Source organism: Vigna umbellata, chromosome 7 (genome assembly GCF_029865625.1).
Source record: "Vigna umbellata cultivar VRB3 chromosome 7, Vumbellata_1.0, whole genome shotgun sequence".
NCBI classification, from domain to species: domain Eukaryota; kingdom Viridiplantae; phylum Streptophyta; class Magnoliopsida; order Fabales; family Fabaceae; genus Vigna; species Vigna umbellata.
This window is the reverse complement of record NC_142171.1, coordinates 5,840,622-5,859,959: the sequence shown is the minus strand read 5'-3', so window position 1 is coordinate 5,859,959 and position 19,338 is coordinate 5,840,622. Positions and strand designations below refer to the sequence as shown.

Here is a 19,338-nt window from a genome sequence, read left to right as displayed (position 1 = left end):
CCCACGGGGAGATGGAAACTACTGATCTCAAAATGAAATCTCTCTATAAATGCCAGCAGTAGACCCCTATTGACATAGTCATAGGAGAAGCTCACCAGAGACATCAGACCAGAACTATTAACTATGTCTCTAATGCCCTCGTGGCAGGATCCTAATCTGTTTAACTTCTTCCTATGGGAGATTAACTTGATCTCCACTCGTTCCTAAACAATAATATATAATATAAAATTATTTCAACTACACAATAATCATTAAAATTAAAGTTTTGCACTTACTCGACCCTGCTATATCGCATAAGCAACATGGTAAATGTAATGTATCAATACTGAAGTGTCTAATGGACCTCCAGGAAATCCACCTTCACCAACATCTTCATGATCCTCCTCCTGCTCAATATCATGCTTCTCAAATGCATGATCATCAACTGCATCCTCAACATGAACATCAAACTCAACTGCTCCACATCTTCTGCGAGCAGAAGCAGCATGTCTCCACCTCTTCCCTTGAGGATCTCTCTCTGCGATGTGAAGATGAACCTCCTCCAATACGAGCCATATCTATTCTAAATTTCACATAAAAAATTATTAAAAAAATCATAATAACTAAAAAATATTACACTGGTAAAATATATTAAATCATCAAAACAATAATTATTAAATATATATTAATCACAAATAAAAAACTATACATTCTATAAAATTAAAAAAATTCAAAATAATTATTACATATATACAATGTTTCATTCAAAATAAATATAATTCATTCAAATCTTTATATAAAAAAAATTAATTCAAATATAACAATTTTATTAAAATAAAAATCAAATAAGTATAAATTAAAAATTAAAATAGAAAGTTTAAAATAATTATAAACATTTAAAAAAATTAAAACACAAAATTTTAAATTATTATAACAGAATATTTAAAATAATTATAACAGAAAATTTGAAATAAATAAAACAAAAAATTTAAAATAATTAAAACTGAAAATTTTAAATAATTACAATTATTTCATTCAAAATAAATAAAATTAATTCAAATCTTTATATAAATAAGTAATTAATTCAATTATAACAATTTTATTAAAATAATAATCAAATAACTATAAATTAAAATATTTAAAAGAAAGTTTAAAATAGTTATAAGAGAACATTTTAAAAAATTAAAACAGAAAATTTAAAATTATTATAAAAGAATATTAAAATAATTATAACAGAAAATTTAAAATACTTAAAACAAAAAAATTAAATTAATTAAAACAGAAAATTTAAAATAATTAAAATTATTTCATTCAAAATAAAATTAATTTAAAAATTTATATAAATAAATAATTACTTCAATTATAACAATTTTATTAAAATAAAAATCAAATAACTAAAAGTTAAAAAACTAAAACAAAAAGTTTAAAATAACTATAACAGACCATTTAAAAAAGTTAAAACAGAAAATTTAAAATTATTATTACAGAATATTTAAAATAATTATAACAGAAAAAAATTAATTCAAATATTAATATACTTAAAAAACTATTTAAAATAAAACAATTAATTTCAAATAAAAAGAACAAACTATAAAACAAAACAAAAAAACATATAATAAAACGGTAAAACAAAATTTAAAAAGAAAAACGCATTAGCAATATAGAAAACTGATAGAGCCTTCGGATATTGATAGACGACGTTGGCGGTATCAGTTCCCCATATCCGATACATGCCTATCGCATTCAGATCACACAACCACGGAGAGATCAAGCAACGCAGAGAAATTAATTTCTAATCATCGGATTTATATATTCAGTCTATAATCATGCTACAAACATGCAGAAGCAGCAGCAAAAAAAAATTAAAACCATCAACCAACCTTTGATAGCGTTTGAGCAGGAAACGAAAATTGGAGGAAGAAGAGCGCCTCTGCGCGACTGGAAACTGTAAGGGGGAAAAAACAGAGAATAGAATAATCTGGAAGAAAACAGGACAGAGAAGGAGAAATTCAGAAGAGACACGTAATAATTCTTTCTTATTCCCAACATAACAGAAAGGTGCTTTATATAAGCACTACTCCTTACAGCTAATATTCCTTCACATGGTATAACGGTTTCTCCTAAAAGGGAGACACGTCACTTAGTAACAAAATCCCTAAGATAAATTGGCTGACGCACAACCCTCTTAGGTCGATCAATAGAAGCCTCTGGAGTATTGGTTGGGCCGTGTTCAGCTTCTGCAGTAGTACTTGGGCTACCCTCACCTTGTGCACAGTCAATAGGATTAGAGTACTGTAAGGGCCCAATGATTCTTTCATCTCCCTCCGGATGGAGAAGCACCTTGTCCTCAAGGTGGAATTGCTCTTTCATAACTCCCCATGGTTCCCACGTAGCATCTTCTGGTGGAAGACCTCTCCATTGCACCAAGACTAAGTCAGAATCTGGCTTAGTGTTCAGAATAGCTATGGGTTCCAATATGGGCTGATTATCATTGAATTCCAAAGGAAGTTTTGAAGATGTTGTTGGGGGATTTCCTTTGTGTAGTTTGAGAAAGCTGACGTGAAAGACATTGTGGATTTTGGCATTTGAAGGGAGCTCTAATTTGTAAGCAACTTGTCCAATCCGTTCCAAGACCTGGAAGGGACCAAAAAATCGTTTCTGTAACTTGCCTTGGTAATGACCAGCAACTGAAACCTGACGATGCGGGCGAAGACGAACATAAACCCAGTCTCCAGGTTGGAATTGAAGATCGCGACGGTTGTTGTCTGCCCATCGCTTAATATCTGCTTGTGCTTTTTGGAGGTTGTTGTGGAGTTTACGGATGATGTCAGCTCTAGATTGCAATTCAAACTGAACAGCAGCGTTTGAAGTGTCAGGAGAAAGACCTTGGGGAATAGATGGTGGGGGATGGCCATACACGACTTCAAATGGGGTCATCTTGATGGAAGCGTTGATAGTAGTGTTGAAGCACCATTCGGCCCATGGAAGAAATTTGCCCCACAATGAAGGCTTGTGATGAACGAAGCAACGAAGATATTGTTGCAGTACCTTGTTAACCACCTCAGTTTGGCCATCGGATTGAGGATGGTAAGCTGTGGACATCCGTAATTTGGTACTACTTAAGCGAAAAAGCTCTCGCCAAAACTGGCTAAGAAACACAGGGTCTCGATCAGAAATTAAGCTCTTAGGAAGGCCGTGCAATTTGCAGATCATGTGTATGAATAAGTCAGCCACTTTGGAAGCTGAGAAAGACCTGGGTAACATGCCAAAGTGTGCAGCCTTTGAGAACCTGTCTACAACAACCAATATTGTAGAATTACTTTGGTATGGAGGAAGGCCCACAATGAAATCCAGGGATAAATCCTCCCAACATTTGGTAGGTGGGGGAATTGGTTGAAGTAGTCCTGCAGGTTTTTGAGCTGTAATCTTAGTTTGTTGACAAATTTCACATTGGGTGACAAATGTGTGAACGTCTTGACGCATTTTGGCCCAAAAGAAATTAGCTGCTAACTTCCCAAAGGTGCGTGTTACTCCAGGGTGTCCTGCCAAAGGTGTAGAATGGTACTCATGTAAGATAGTGGGGATGAAAGGGCATGATGAAGGAATCCAGATGCGTTGTTTGAACAGGATTAACCCATTTCTCAAAGAATATAGAGGAAAGTTAACAGGATTTTTTGTGATTCCCTCCTTTAGTGAAAGGAAGTCAACATTGGTGGACAAATACTGCTTCAGATCAGATAGAAAATCCAATTGAGGGATGGATAAAATGAGAAGGCAGTGCTCCTGTTGATGGAATCCTACTTGACGTAGTCCTTTTTTTTTTTTGTTTTTTCTAGCTTAGCTCTTAAGGAGTATGGGTTACTATAAATACCCAACTCCTCTCTTGTATTAGGACTTTTGAGATTAATGAGAATTAGACTTTCTGAAATAGAAACTATTCTCTCTTGAAAGTCAGGCTAGAGAGTCCAAAGACTTCCTCTAGCCACCTTCCAAGCACATCTCTCACTTTCATTTTCCATTTTCACGGTGCTTCTCATCCTTCACGCTTCCTCTCCTCCACTGCCACATCTGGCACGCGTCAGCTGCCAATACGTCTCCAATCCAACGCGTCAGCCACGTTCAGACCGCGCCTCTCACTTCTTTCTTCACGCACATCAGACACGCACATTCCATATTCTCTTTCTTCTTCGCGTCTCACTCTCGCTTTCGAGAGTTCTATTGTCTACAATCTCAGATCTGCCTTTCTATTCCATTTTTCACCGATTGTAAGTCACTTTCCACCGATTAAATCAGTAGTTCTTCGTCCTCCTAGGGTTTCTCACCGAACAAACCATCTTCATTTTCCATACCTTCAACTTCCACCGACTAAACCTTAGATCTTAGGTTTTCATGAGTTTCGCTCTCAGTTTCCACTTCAATCTTGAGTTTCGTTTCCATTCCGCTGCGTCTTCATCTCTCTGGAGGAAGCTTCGAGGAGTCAGCGTCACGTCTTCGGTCTCTCCTCGGGCGTTCGTCCATCAAGTGGTATCAGAGCTCAGGTTCGAGCACGCTTCAGAGGTAAGTATCTCGGTTCGTCTCTGTTCTGAGTTTTCTTCCATTTTTGAGTTGTTCGATTTTCTTATGTTCTTGCGTTTGATTCGCGTCTCTGTTTCTGTCTTTGTTTCTAGTTTTGTGTTTTGATTCTGTCTTGATTCTGAGTTTGTGCTTCAATTTTTTCGCATTGTTCATTATCTTCATTGAATGTCTTGTGTTGATTTCGCGTTTGTTCAATTTATGTGTTTAGGTTTCCAAATTCTGATAAGGTTGTGTATCCTGTGCTTGAGTCATTACTTTGAGTTTTATTTTCATTTTATTCGGTGATTTCACTTTATTTGAGTTTTTATTTTCTAAATCCATTTCTGTCATGTTTTAGTCTTGTGCTTTGTTTTATTTTGTTATTCTTAATCTGAGTTTAACCTTTCAAATTTCCAATTCATGATTTGATTTGATATCTGCCTTGTTTGAATCTGGTCAATCATCAAGAGCCGTGACATTCAATTGAATGAGTTCGATGACAGATTCAGTGGCAGCATTGGTTGATGTATCATGTGCTAATTGTGCGATTCATGATCTGAAATGTGTTTGAATGTGAATGTCATTGCACACCAAATGAGTGATGAATTTCAATTGTGAGCTCGGGTGCAAATGATTAACATCAACACTGTTTTTCACCAATTACACCGAAATTGGAATTTGCTTTGAAGAGTCTGTGAGTCATTCATACTTGGTTTTAAATTCTTTGCCAAGTTCTGATTCAAAATTTTTCCAGTATTGACTTTGTTTCATTGGCATTTATTGAGGTATTTGAATCTGCAGAATTGCATTAAAACTGTTTACAACAGTGATTGAATTTAGTTTGAACTTCTGAGTTTGTGAGCCATAGTGAGCATTCACTGTTTTCACTTTGCTATCAATTCTACAATTGAGAATATATTTTTGGTCACTCAAGGAAGCCTAAACCAGTGGTATTTGAAACTATAACTGTGGCTGAGAGTGATTAACCTCTTGTTTTCCTTTGGATTTGTTTTTTTTTGAGTTGAACCATGTTTACTTTCCTTTGGCAAAAATTTGATTAAGTTGCAAAAACTGATTAGGTGATCTGTTGTGAATTGTGACTGAAAATAGCAAGTTCTAAAGTGTTATCCAACTCGTCCATTTGGCTATCAAATTGTGAAAAAAAAAAAAAAAAAAAGAGCAAAGAGAACTGGTGCAATTCACAATATTGTTCACTGTTTCAGTAAACTATTTCTGCCAAAATCAAATCAGATATAACTTTCTTTAGTCATAACTGGATCAACTTAAGTCCTTTTTATTGTTTTTAAAATCTGTTCTAGTTCTATTCATTAGGATTCTGTTTGTGTTCCAACCTTTCTAAATTGCCTGTTTCTTGCTTGTCTTGGTTGATAACTCTGGTTTTGTTTATCACATGTGCAATCTATTCTGCTGATCTTAATTTGAAGCTTTTACTTGCTTTATTCATCTGATCTAGAGTTGTCTTAAGCAATAGATCTGTTGTTCTGTCATTGTTTTGTGGCTGTCCTGTTCTATTCTGGTTTCTGATTACTGACCCTAGCCTTTGCCTGTTTGAGAAGTTGTTACACTCTGATTTCTGGAATTTGAAAGAAGGTTTGTGTGCTTGGTAGCATTTTAGGTGGTGGTGGTCTGGAATACTCTCCAGCTGTGTACTGCCAAGGGAGAATCTCCCTTCCAAACCTTTACATTTTGAGTGCTTTAAGCTTTTAAAAAGAAGCCTGAGTGTTGTGAGTTTTGTAAGGCTGATTTGGCCTAATTCCTTGGCACTTTGAAATAGAGAATTCATTGTTAATCTAACTGTTTTGTGATTGTTCATTGTGCAGGAAAAGAAATTGGATCAATTAGATTGGATCAGTTGTGGTTTGCTTAAACTGACATTGCATTCATTTTGGATTATAAACTGCTTGCTGAAATCATTGAGATATTATATGTCTGAATGTGATTACTGATTTCATGGTTTGCTTACAATTGTTGAAATCTGTTGGATACTTATTAGCACCATCATTCTTTCGTTGTTGAGATCAATTTTTCCAAATGCATATAGAAAATATTTTCCTGGTATTAATCACATGCAGATTTCAGTTTTGTTCAGATTGATTGATTGAATACCTTGCATGCCACCTAGTTAGTTGTTCATGAACTGATTTATGCATGAATTGATTTGCTTGGAGTAATTAGGCTTGTGCATGAAATTGTTTTAACTGCCAAAGCATCATTCCATTTGAAGAAGTGACTAAAGCACTTAATTTCCAATTCTGACGTTGTGGTTGAACTAAGCACATAATTCTTTTTACCCATTGGATTGATCAAAATTTAAATTAGAATTGACTGGTTGTTTAAATCAGTTTAGTTCAGCTTTGAATTACACCCATTGCATCTGGTTTAATATCCATGTCCTTGTGTATTTCGCTGGAGTTGGTGTAATTTCTGTGAGCAGATCTAAACCGAATCAGTGCAGGGAGAAAGTGAAGAATGAATCTGCTGATTAGTTGAGCACAAGGAAGAAAATACAACAAAGTCCACTAAAAACAACAACTAGAAATAGCATTAATCAGGGAAGTTGCTTAGCTATATTGCTTCTATTTGTTTAAACTGTTTGTGTTATAGCTTGCAATTTGTTGGATGTTGTGATTTGCTGAATTGGAATCTGGTTTGATTTTAATGTGTGCAGAGCTGATACTTGAGAGTTTAGCTTGAGCAGAAATTTACTGAGAAAATAGCAACCTAAGCACTTAATGTGGAAGCTTTGAACTAAAGGGAATTATTTAGTTTAATTGCTTCTGATTGTTTAAACTGTTTTGGACTTAAATTGTTCATTGTTGGATTGCATGATCTGCTGATTTAGTGTGAATTATCTGTGCAGATTTGCTTTCATTGGAATTCAATTTATGTACAATTTTAATTGAGCAGCCGCAGAATTTTAATTGAAAGTTTAGAAAGATTGTGCAGCCATGAGAAAGGGAAGTTCTTACTGCCCTGTATATTCTTTTGCAATCTGTTTTAACTAAGTGAATACTCACAGCAGTTTGTGCATTTGTGATTATAGGATAAACCAGAAACTAGAAAAGGAGCCAAAGTTGGCCGAACCAGCAACAGGAGGAGTGTACATTTTTTGGCACAAAGACTTGGCATTAAAAGTGGATCACGTGAATGTGGGCACCAAGAGCACCGTAGCATAGGATTTCAATTTTTGTTTGTATTTGTACTGGGTTTGTGTTTGCCCACTGTTAGCTTTAGTTTTTGTTTTGTAAAAGGGCCTTTTATAAAGTCCAAGTGTTTAGGAAGAGTCCTTGGTGCTCTTTCAAATCCTTGGCAACTTTATTTGCTTTTATTTTTAGCATAGCTAGACAGGTGAATGTGTCTTGTTAGCCAAAGCTACAAGCTTCACCATAGGAGTAGAATTTAAATATTGATTTGCTTTATGTTTCACGTTTAGGGTGATTAGGCTAAAAGGGATTAAACTCTAAGCCTTTTCACACATTAGAGTCCGAGAGTCTAGTCTTTTAATTGTGCTTAATTGTTTGTGATTGTTTGAGTTGTGTACTTTGTTTCTAAAGGTGATTTTAGTTTAAGGGGTAATTAGTTAGTAGCCTAAGACATTTCTGGCAAGGCAAGACTTGGTACTTAAGCAGCTCTTTAGCTCACCTCTCTTACCTGGGACTTGTCTAAGTGAAAGTTTTGAACCCTTTAGATTAAGAAAACTTTTAAAAACAAAGATGTCTTCTTATGGTTCATATAGGTCTTCTAGGTTAGATAAAATTGATGAAATGTTTAAACAAGCTAGGAATCTTCCATCATTTGGTAAAGACATAGGAGCATTAACATACCTAGCTTGGGAGAAAGAAATTGATAAAATAAATCCTTGGTTTTATGAAGAGAGTGAATATTATGTCCTTAGCATATATCTCTCTAAGTTAGAAGAAAATGCAAGTGAGTGGTGGGATGAAAGACAATATCATGTTAGGAAAGGTAGAAAGTCTTCCATACGTAATTGGCATGATTTAAAAGCTTGCATGAGAAGAAAGTTTGTGCCTTCAAGCATTAAAAGAAACCTAGAACTAATTAGGGATTGCATTGAAGATGGAAAATCATTTCTTGAGAGTTTAAAGGATCATGGGTTTCTTCGTAGAGAATTAGAATTTGGGGCAAGACTTAAAGAGATCAAGGATAAGAAAAGAGAAAGAGAGATTGAGAGAAAAGAAAAGGAAGAGAAGAAAGAGAGAGAAGAAATAGAGAAAAGAGAAGAGAGAAGAAGAGAGGAATTAAGAAGAGAAGAAGAAAAAAGAGAAGAAGAAAAGAGAAAGGCAAGAAAGAGAGAAGGAAAAGGAGAAATTGTTCCTCATGACAAATCCTATTCTTTCAAGGGAACCTAAAAGGGAAGGTTTCCAAATCTTTACTTCTTTTCCAATAATTGATTATTTTTCAATTTTTGACTTCTCTTTCAAACCAATTGTCATGAAAACATTTTCAAAATATGACAATTCAAATCTTGAGTTATTCTTATCTTTAAGAAAACAATTAACTCAAGATAAAATTGAATTTGGACTTCTAAAATTCTCAAAGATTACTAATCAAAGTATTAGAAGTTCTTATTCTCTTGATTTTAAAGAAAAATTCTTTCTTGGATTGATATTAACCAAAGATATATTTGATGTGTATTGCAGATTCGTGTTTGATCCAGGAGGAAGAAAATTAGATCTAAAAGAATAAGGCCACTCCAAGATGGCCATGCTCCCAAAGATTGAGTGGAGCTTCTTCATAAGGCGATTGCCAGATTTGAGGACAAATCTTTTCTTAAGAGGGAGGGCATGATGGAATCCTACTTGACGTAGTCCTTTTTTTTTTTTTTTTTCTAGCTTAGCTCTTAAGGAGTATGGGTTACTATAAATACCCAACTCCTCTCTTGTATTAGGACTTTTGAGATTAATGAGAATTAGACTTTCTGAAATAGAAACTATTCTCTCTTGAAAGTCAGGCTAGAGAGTCCAAAGACTTCCTCTAGCCACCTTCCAAGCACATCTCTCACTTTCATTTTCCATTTTCACGGTGCTTCTCATCCTTCACGCTTCCTCTCCTCCACTGCCACATCTGGCACGCGTCAGCTGCCAATACGTCTCCAATCCAACGCGTCAGCCACGTTCAGACCGCGCCTCTCACTTCTTTCTTCACGCACATCAGACACGCACATTCCATATTCTCTTTCTTCTTCGCGTCTCACTCTCGCTTTCGAGAGTTCTATTGTCTACAATCTCAGATCTGCCTTTCTATTCCATTTTTCACCGATTGTAAGTCACTTTCCACCGATTAAATCAGTAGTTCTTCGTCCTCCTAGGGTTTCTCACCGAACAAACCATCTTCATTTTCCATACCTTCAACTTCCACCGACTAAACCTTAGATCTTAGGTTTTCATGAGTTTCGCTCTCAGTTTCCACTTCAATCTTGAGTTTCGTTTCCATTCCGCTGCGTCTTCATCTCTCTGGAGGAAGCTTCGAGGAGTCAGCGTCACGTCTTCGGTCTCTCCTCGGGCGTTCGTCCATCACCTGTTGTGGTTGTGAAAGTCTGGATAAAGCACCTGCTGCTGAATTAGACTTCCCTGGCCGATATTGTATCTCAAAGTCGTAGCCCAACAACTTGGAGAGGTAATGTTGTTGATCTGGAGTAAGAACAGTTTGGGATAACAACTCTTTGATTGATTTTTGGTCTGTTTGGATAATGAATCTTCGACCAAGTAAGTACTGTCGCCACTTTTGTACGGTTGAGGTAATTGCACATAGTTCCCTAATATAGGTGGATGAGTTTTGCAGCTTCGGGCAAAACTGTTTACTAAAATATGCGATGGGATGTCCGTTTTGAGAGAGAACAGCCCCCATGCCTGACCCGGAGGCATCGGTTTGAACTAGGAACGTGTGATCAAAACGGGGCAGTGACAAAACAGGAGCATTCGTTAGTGCCTCTTTCAGATGTTGGAAGGCCTGTGAGGCACTATCTTGCCAAGAAAAATTGTCACGTTTGAGGAGGTCGGTGAGAGCACTAGCGATGGAGGCATAACCCTTCACGAAGCGACGATAGAATCCAGTCAAACCCAAGAAGCCCCGAAGAGACTTGACTGACGTGGGTGTTGGCCAATCAAGAACAGCTTGGATCTTACTAGGGTCTGGCTGCACGCCCTTATTAGAAACTATGTGGCCCAGGTAATGTATGGACTCCTTTCCGATTGAACATTTCTCCCCTTTAAGGTGAAAGCTATTCTGCACTAGCAATTGAAAAGTACACTCCAGATGGGAAATGTGTAAATCCAGTGTTGGGCTATAGACGAGGATGTCGTCAAAGAATACAATGATGAATTGACGAAGATGTGGGCGAAAGAGGTCATTCATGGTGGCCTGAAATGTAGAAGGGGCATTGCACAACCCAAATGGCATGACTCGGAATTCGAAATGGCCGTTATGTGTGCGGAAGGCAGTTTTCTCACAATCGCTGGGAAGCATCAAGATTTGGTGGAAACCTGAAAATAGATCCAACTTAGAAAACCAAGCGGCACTACCCAGCTCATCCAATAACTCATCAATGGTTGGAATTGGAAATTTGTCCTTCACAGTGGCGGCATTGAGGGCGCGGTAGTCAACGCAAAAACGCCAAGTCCCATCTTTCTTCTTGACAAGGATAACTGGGGAAGAAAAAGGACTCGTACTAGGCTTAATAAAGCCTGAGTCAAGCATCTGTTGCACTTGCTGTTCAATTTCGTGCTTTTGGAAGTGGGGATAACGGTAAGGTCGTACTAAAATTGGTGAAGTATTTGGCTGTAATGTAATACGGTGATCTGTGGGTCTTGAGGGTGGTAAGGTAGTTGGTGGTTGAAAAAGAGAGGAGTATTTGTGGAGGAGGGCTTGAAGGTGGGGGTGATCAGAGGTGGGAGTATGTGTAATAGTGGTGGCGGGGGAAGGATGGGGTGTGGTTGTGGTGGCAGAGTAAGAGTGGAAGGATGATGAGTATGTAGGCTCGAGTGTGAGTTGGAAAAGAGCCTCAATACTATTTGTTTGTTGCAGTCTCCGTAATTGGTGGACAGAAATTGGGCTCGGAGTTGGGCCGGTTTCTCCTTTCAGTTCCACTAATTGACCTTCCCACATGAATCTCATAAAAGGGCCATTGTAGTCCATCACAAATGGGCTTACTTGAGTCAACCAATGAACCCCTAATACAATGTCAGTACCAGACAATTCTAATGGATACAAATCAATGGAGAATTTTAAAGAGGCCAAATGAAGTTGGGCCTTGGGACAAAAAGTTGAGCAGGGGAGAAAATCACCGTTACCGACCATTACTCTCAAAGGAGTTGAAGTGGGCTCATTCTGGAGCTGAAGGAAATGAGCCACCCTACTTTGTATGAAATTGTGTGTAGCTCCACTATCCACCAAAACTTGGACTTTGTACCCGTTAATGGATCCCGTCAGACGTAGGGTGCGAGGAGCCCATTGACCCGAGAGTGCATGTAGACTAATGAGGCCTGATTCAGGAGAAGGGTCATCTATAACCCGTGGATCCGAGTCTGTTGGTGTATCTGGGTCATCGTCTGGTTCGGTTGAGACTAGAAGGAGAAATTGAGACTTACAACGATGCCCACGCGTATACTGTTCATCGCAGTTGTAGCATAAATTCTTCTCTCTCCTTGCCTGCATTTCTGTCTCTGTTAATCTTTTGATGGGTAGTTTATTGGGGGGTGTGGGTAAGAGTGGTGGTAGTGGTTTTGGGGAGGTAAGTGGTGGTGTGTTGGTTGATGGAGATGGACGGGAAAAACGATTGAATGGGGGGTTGCTAGAGTGTTTGTCCTCATGCAGCTTGGCAAACGCAATAGCTTGGTTCAGGTCTGACGGTTGGAGGACCGTGACCTCTCGACGAAGGTGGGGTTTGAGGCCCGAGATAAAACAACTCAGATAAAAGCTGGTGGGGTAACCAGAGATCCTATTAGAGAGTTTCTCAAACTCAGAGAGGTAGTCTTGCAATGAGTGTGTTTGAGAAAGCTTGCACAGGGTTGCGATAGGATCGTCAAATTTTGACGGAGCAAATCGGAGTTCGAGCGCTCGGAGGAAAGAGTCCCACGAGGTGAGTAACCCGTTGTTGTGCATCCACTGAAACCAGGAAAGGGCTTTTCCTTCAAGAGAAAAGGAAGCGAGCTGAATGCGTTGTTCCAGGGGAGTTTGGTGGAAGGCGAAGAACTGATTGGCTTTGAAGATCCAACCAAGGGAATCCGTTCCATCAAAGGGCGGAAGGTCCATTTTCATCGATCGGTAAGGGGTATTGAGAGGTTTAGGGTTGAGTGAGAGTTGGTTCTCAAGGTGGGATGTACGATTGTCAATGTCCATGAGGGTGTTGGAAAAATTGGCTTGGGCTAGTAATATTTGTTCTAATTTGCGGTCAAGGGAGGTGAATGGGTCAGGTGAGTCGGCCATGGATGGAGGAAGTAAGACTCAATGAAAGCACCAATTGTAAGGGGAAAAAACAGAGAATAGAATAATCTGGAAGAAAACAGGACAGAGAAGGAGAAATTCAGAAGAGACACGTAATAATTCTTTCTTATTCCCAACATAACAGAAAGGTGCTTTATATAAGCACTACTCCTTACAGCTAATATTCCTTCACATGGTATAACGGTTTCTCCTAAAAGGGAGACACGTCACTTAGTAACAAAATCCCTAAGATAAATTGGCTGACGCACAACCCTCTTAGGTCGATCAATAGAAGCCTCTGGAGTATTGGTTGGGCCGTGTTCAGCTTCTGCAGTAGTACTTGGGCTACCCTCACCTTGTGCACAGTCAATAGGATTAGAGTACTGTAAGGGCCCAATGATTCTTTCAGAAACACAGCAAAGAGAAGGAGAAACTAAATGGGAAAATGAGAATCTAGATTAGTGTGCACGCAAGACAACAAACAAAGGAAAAATAAATCCGAGAAGAAGAGTATTGTGTTTCTGTACCTCGTTGCGAAAAAGAAGAAGCTTGCCGCACGGTGGTTGTGGTGCGAAAACAAAGACTTAAGTGTGTGTTTGTACTATGTTGTGCTATGTAAGAAAGGAGAGTAAGTGATGGGTGAGAAAGGAGAGGAAGGGTGTTGTGGGAAAGGAGAGCAAGAAGGTGCTGTGAGAGAAATGACAGTGAGAAATATTATGCACATAAAACCAAACCTTTGAAATTCAAACTGTTTCGTGGGAATCTTTGACCACGTTAAAAAAAATTAAAACATTTTTTAAAAGTTAAAACACTTTTTAATTAGGCTTAAAATTGAAATTTTATTATAGTTTGAAGGTATAGGATAAAAGGTTTGGAGGTGCAGAATGAAACAGTCTTTTCAAAATAATTAAAAAAGGGACTTCTTTCAGCACTCCACAATTTTCTTCCTTCACCACCAAATATTCCTATATTCTTAAATTACTCCTAACCACTTTAACTACGGTTTAAAATCCTATTTAAGACGCTTCAGTGTTGCCACTACACCCAATTTGTGCCTCACCCTTGCACCCCCTTTGTTCTTAGTCTAATTTTCCTTCATCCAACATCAGTAAGAAATGCTTTTCCTCCAAAATCAAATTTCAATGTTTGAGAAAACATAAAATCAAATTTTGAAAACCAGTTTTCAAAAATTTAGACCCGAATTTCGAACTTGAAGAAATTTTATGATTGGATTTCGAAATTCAAGAGATTCCAAAACTTTGTTTCGAAATCTTTGTAACTCTAAAACCAAATTTCAAAATTCTGAAAAAATCCAAAATCAAATTTAGAAAACAGGCACATAAAATCCTAAACTTGATTTTAAAATCTTCAAAAATCCAAACCGAATTTTTAATTAAGAGAAACTTTGAAATTGGATTTCAAAGTTTGAGAGACTAAAACTGGATTTCAAAATATGGGAGACTAAAAACTTGTTCTAAAAATTTTGAACCAAATTTTGAAATCCAGAAAAATCCATAATTAGATTTTGAAATTTGAAAAATTCATAAACTCGATTTTGAAATCCAAAATCTTAAAAAATTGCATATTGAAATTTGAGACTTCCAAACTAGATTTCAAAATCTGAAAAAAATTAAAAAATTTTTTGAAATTCTTTAAACTCTAAAACTAAATTCTGAAATCCTATTTTCAAAAATCCGATAGCAGATTTTAAAATCCACGTAAATTCATAATCAAATTTTAAAATCTAAAAAAATCTAAAACCGAACTTTCAAATCTTAAAGACTCTTATCTGAATTTCGAGAGTTGTAGGAAACAAAACATAAGAATTGAAGAAGAAGAAATGAAGTTCACTGTGAAAATGACTTTGAGTTATGAATAAATATAATAGGGTGAGTAAGTAGTAATTATTATTTATCTTTTTAATTTAATAATATATTATATTCACTAGTAAAAAAATAGTCTTTTAACGCGCTTAATACGCCACAGTTTTCACAAAACCGAAGCATATTAAAATGCGGAGGCATTTTTGTAATTAAGACAAACTTATACGCATCGGTTCAGTGAAAACCGAAGCTTATCCTCTCTACTGCCTCGGTTATTTACGAAACCGAAGCATTAAAGCCCTCTCCATTAAACCCTATTGCTTCGGTCTTCATCCACCCGATGTCATTAAGCAATTATGATTCAGTTTTCCTTCTAATCGAGGCATACTAAGCTAGTAAAATTCTGAATCTTAACCAGCATTTTCTTATACAACTCCTCCAAACCCTTGGTGCTCCTAACATCAGACCCGACCATTCTGCTCAACTGTTGAACCTCAAACCCCTCAACACACCCATCAAGCTCCCTTTGGTCATTGGCGGCCTAAAACATCTGAGTGAGCCTTTCGTCACCAGCTTCATCCATTGAGGACCCACGAAGCTTGCAGTCAAGTGCAGGGAGGCTGGAGGTCGGGCTGAAAGCAGTGTAGTGGTCGCGAAAGGTAGGGTCGATGTTGACGACGTCGAGGGAACGGGGCTCGAACCACTGGGCCTCGGTGTGGAACTGGAAGGCGCAATACTTGTGCATGTGCGCGTGCAAGAAGGGCATGTTGTCGAAGGGAGGGGAAGCTAGAAGAAGGTGATAGAGGGAGGTGACAGAGGGCAGATCTGGGCGCATGGAGGAGCGAAGGGCAGATCTGCGCGCATGGAAGAGCGAAGGGCAGATCTGTGACGAGCGGAGAACCACCCGAGGACGGAGAATTCGTGAAAGGAGGGGGAGCAGAGGAAGTAAGTGACGGTGGCGAGGAGGGTGGGGACGGCGGAGGATATGAGCACAACGACTTGATCTGGAGACTTGTAGGTGGCTCTTGAAGTGGTTGATGGTGGATGTTGGCAAGCTTCGTGGGGGAGACACGCTCTCGGCTAACAGAGGCATAATGGTGGTGGTCGGAGATGCTTCTGTCGACGGTTTAGGTGGCGCGAAGAAGCTGAACTGCATGGATAAGTGGCCTGTGACCACGTCGTTGGGGGAAGAATAGAGAAACCCTGGCTTTCTATTTCACCATGTGCGAAGAGGAAGAAATTTGATCTAAAATGCTTCAACTTAAGTCCATCTTCAGGAAAAAGTTTTGAAGAAGCTCATGATTTGGGTATGTCCTTTGCTGTGTGACACGCATTTTGCTTCTCTGGCTTTGGATATGGATGACGCGTTGTTGCTGATTGAGTATGGACCGCTGTTTTCCCTTATTGCAGCAACAAAACTTGACATGTCCATCAAACAAAGCTCATGATGTTTGTTGCTTCTCTAGACAAAATTTTTACATTAGTTGTTGTAATATTGTGTCTTGTTTGATTCCTGTTATGGTTTTCTTGTTTGTTTTAGATTCTTGACCTGAAATTGGGAAATCTTGGGTTTGTTTGGCATGACATAATGAACTGAGTCTAAAGTTTGAAAAAATAAAAAAAACACGTTACTGTCTCGGTTATCTAAGAACCGAGGCATATTCCTGTCTTGTTTTATCTTGGTCTATAACCGAGACATAAAACTTAACATTTTTACCTCGTGCACATATGTCTCGGTTGTAGAACCGATGCCTATAAACATAAACAATCAGTGTCTTTTCTCTTTATTGTACTAGTGATTAGACATCAAAGTGAAATTTAGGAGTATAAGAAGAAAAACGTTGGGTGCAAGAAAGAAAGCCCCTTAAAAAAAGGAATTTGTACGGCACAGTGTATTTTTTAAAAAAATATATGCAAAGTTTTAATTTGGGATAAGTGACTAAGTCTCTTTGGCATAGGTAGCTTTATATAAAAATCTAAAAATCTCAACTTCTTTTAACTAAATTAAATTAGTCTTATATACTTAATAAATTTTGGATATCTCGCATTTGATTATTTTTTTAAAAAAAGTTAATCAAAAATAATTTGTTGTGGATCTTATGTGGGTATGCGTATGGTCGTCCATGTCGTCTATCGTTCCAAACAAGCATAATAGGGTGATAACATATTTTCCTACACCGGATTCAAAATCTAATTTCACATACCACACTTTATCTTTACGGTGTTTTTATATTCTTCTAGAATAAATTAGAGTCGCGACTCTAAAACTTCAGTTATTAAAATTTATATTTTTTTTATTTGCCGTCACGATTTCATTTGTGACTCTAAACAAATAGTTAATATTCTTCACAATATCCATTTACGATATTGATATTGCATATCCATAAGACATGATATTAAATTTAAATTACTCTTGATTAAATTTTGAATTAAATTTCAGCTATGGAAAACAATATTATTAAAATTTGTTAAATTGGCTTCTCTAGTTAATGCATATATTTAGTTAATGCATATATTTAGGTAAGAGGTTAAGATTTAAAACTACTTAAACATTTCCACTCACTTATTTCTATTCATAGCTTCTTTTGTAAGAAACCCTATCTTATGATAGCTTGAAAAAACAACTTAAACTAACTCAATAACATGTTTTGCTTATATATAATCAATTTCTTACACCACAACTTCATAAAAAAAAGAAAAAAATACTATAAAATCATTGTTTCTCTTTTTCTTCTATCTATCCTATCTTGATTTTACCTAAAAACAAGTATTCTTCGCTATGGCCTTTCTTGAACCTCAATACTTGTTTTTGGCCCTTTTAATTTTCTTTCTCCTTTCAAAGCTTAGTTTTGCAAAGCAATCAAGGATAAATGGTTTGAAATTAAATGTTATTGATCAATGTTGGAGAAAAAATCCTGAATGGAGGAAACACCAATATCAATTAGCCACATGTTCTGTGGGTTATGTTGGCAAGATGACAAACAACATTGGTAATGACCTCATTCATTACAAAGTTACTGACTCTAGTGACGATCCTATAAATCCCAAGCCCAACACCTTGAGGTATGGAACTTCTATTATTCAAGGTAAAGTGTGGATCACATTTCAAAGGGACATGCAAATTAAACTAGAGAAACCCCTTCTCATTAGTAGTTTTACCACCATTGATGGTCGAGGTGTTAATGTCCACATCGCTAATAATGCATGCTTAATGATATTTAAGGTAATTAATACTTTCTACTAATTAAACTTGTGAGGATAATAAACATTAAGAAAATTATTTTCATGATTTATCAATATGTATGCATCTTTACTTATTTAATTACAGACCACCAACATAATTATCCATGGCATTCGAGTCACCATTTGCAAAACCTCAAGCCCCTGGGATTGTGATGGGGCCTGAAGGAAAGGTGATTCCTTTAGGTCATGTAGATGGAGATGCAATAAGATTGGTTACTGCTTCAAAAATTTGGATTGATCATAATACACTTTATGATTGTCAAGATGGTTTGCTTGATGTAACACGGGGTTCTACCGATGTGACTATCTCCAATAATTGGTTCAAAAACCAAGATAAGGTTATGCTTCTTGGACATGATGATGGATATGTGAGAGACAAGAATATGAAGGTTACAGTGGTGTACAATCATTTTGGACCTAATTGCAATCAACGTATGCCAAGGTAAATAACTATTTTTATACTAAGTAGTTAAAAATACACAAAGTAATAAGTAATTGTATTTGATGTTATTAAGAAACAATTAATCTTCTAGGATTCGTCATGGATATGCACATGTAGCCAACAATTTTTATCAAGGATGGCTTCAATATGCCATTGGTGGAAGCATGGAACCTAGTCTCAAAAGTGAAGCCAACCTCTTTGTAGCACCAATGATAGGAAATAAGGAGGTAATAAATTTTAAAAAATTTTCTTTAAGTATATTTGATATCCAATTTATTACTAATCACTTAAGTATTTGTTTAATGCTAATTATTTATTATGTGTAGGTGACATGGAGAAAGAGTAGTGATAAAAGTGGAGGTACATGGAACTTTCATTCGATAAGGGATGATTTTGAAAATGGAGCTTCCTTTAATATAACAAAAGGAGGAAGTGTGAAAAAACCAAATTATACTAAAGAACAAAATTTTAAAGTTCTTGATGTTAAATTCGTGAGATTGTTGACACGTTCATCTGGTGTGTTACGATACAATACAAATTATGTATAATGATCAATCAAATATAAGAGAAGTTATGTTTTGAATTATTTTGCATTTTTATGATTTAGACTATGTAAGTGAGGAAAATTTAATTTCTCTCCAAACCTTGTAAATTTACTATATAAGTATAATTAACATTTATATGATAAAAATCTTGAAAGATTCTCCTTACTTAAATTTTTATCAAAGTTGTTTAGCGATTTAGAATAAGATTTTTTTTAATGATATTTTAGGGATAGACAATACTATTGCAAATTGTAATACGTAAGATTACAATTTATCTCTTAAAGTTTTT

The 19,338-nt window shown here is 36.7% G+C and overlaps 1 protein-coding gene and 2 pseudogenes across 1 annotated transcript in view; 1 reads left to right on the top strand and 2 right to left on the bottom strand.

Annotated features, from left to right (window-relative positions):
* LOC148195000 (uncharacterized) overlaps positions 1-12,999 on the bottom strand; it is an 18,217-nt gene extending 5,218 nt beyond the window's left edge. Inside the window, exons 1-5 of the mRNA XM_088095051.1 lie at positions 10,093-12,999; positions 2,154-3,702; positions 1,860-1,924; positions 327-557; positions 96-203 (exon numbers count right to left, since the gene is read on the bottom strand). Coding sequence (XP_087951177.1) covers positions 96-203; positions 327-557; positions 1,860-1,924; positions 2,154-3,702; positions 10,093-12,999 — 4,860 coding nt within the window. The remainder of the gene's footprint in view (positions 1-95; positions 204-326; positions 558-1,859; positions 1,925-2,153; positions 3,703-10,092) is intronic.
* A 224-nt stretch (positions 13,000-13,223) lies between these two features.
* LOC148194999 (uncharacterized) lies at positions 13,224-16,245 on the bottom strand (annotated as a pseudogene).
* Positions 16,246-17,661: 1,416 nt separating this feature from the next.
* Positions 17,662-19,052, top strand: LOC148194998 (putative pectate lyase 14; annotated as a pseudogene).
* Positions 19,053-19,338: the final 286 nt, after the last annotated feature.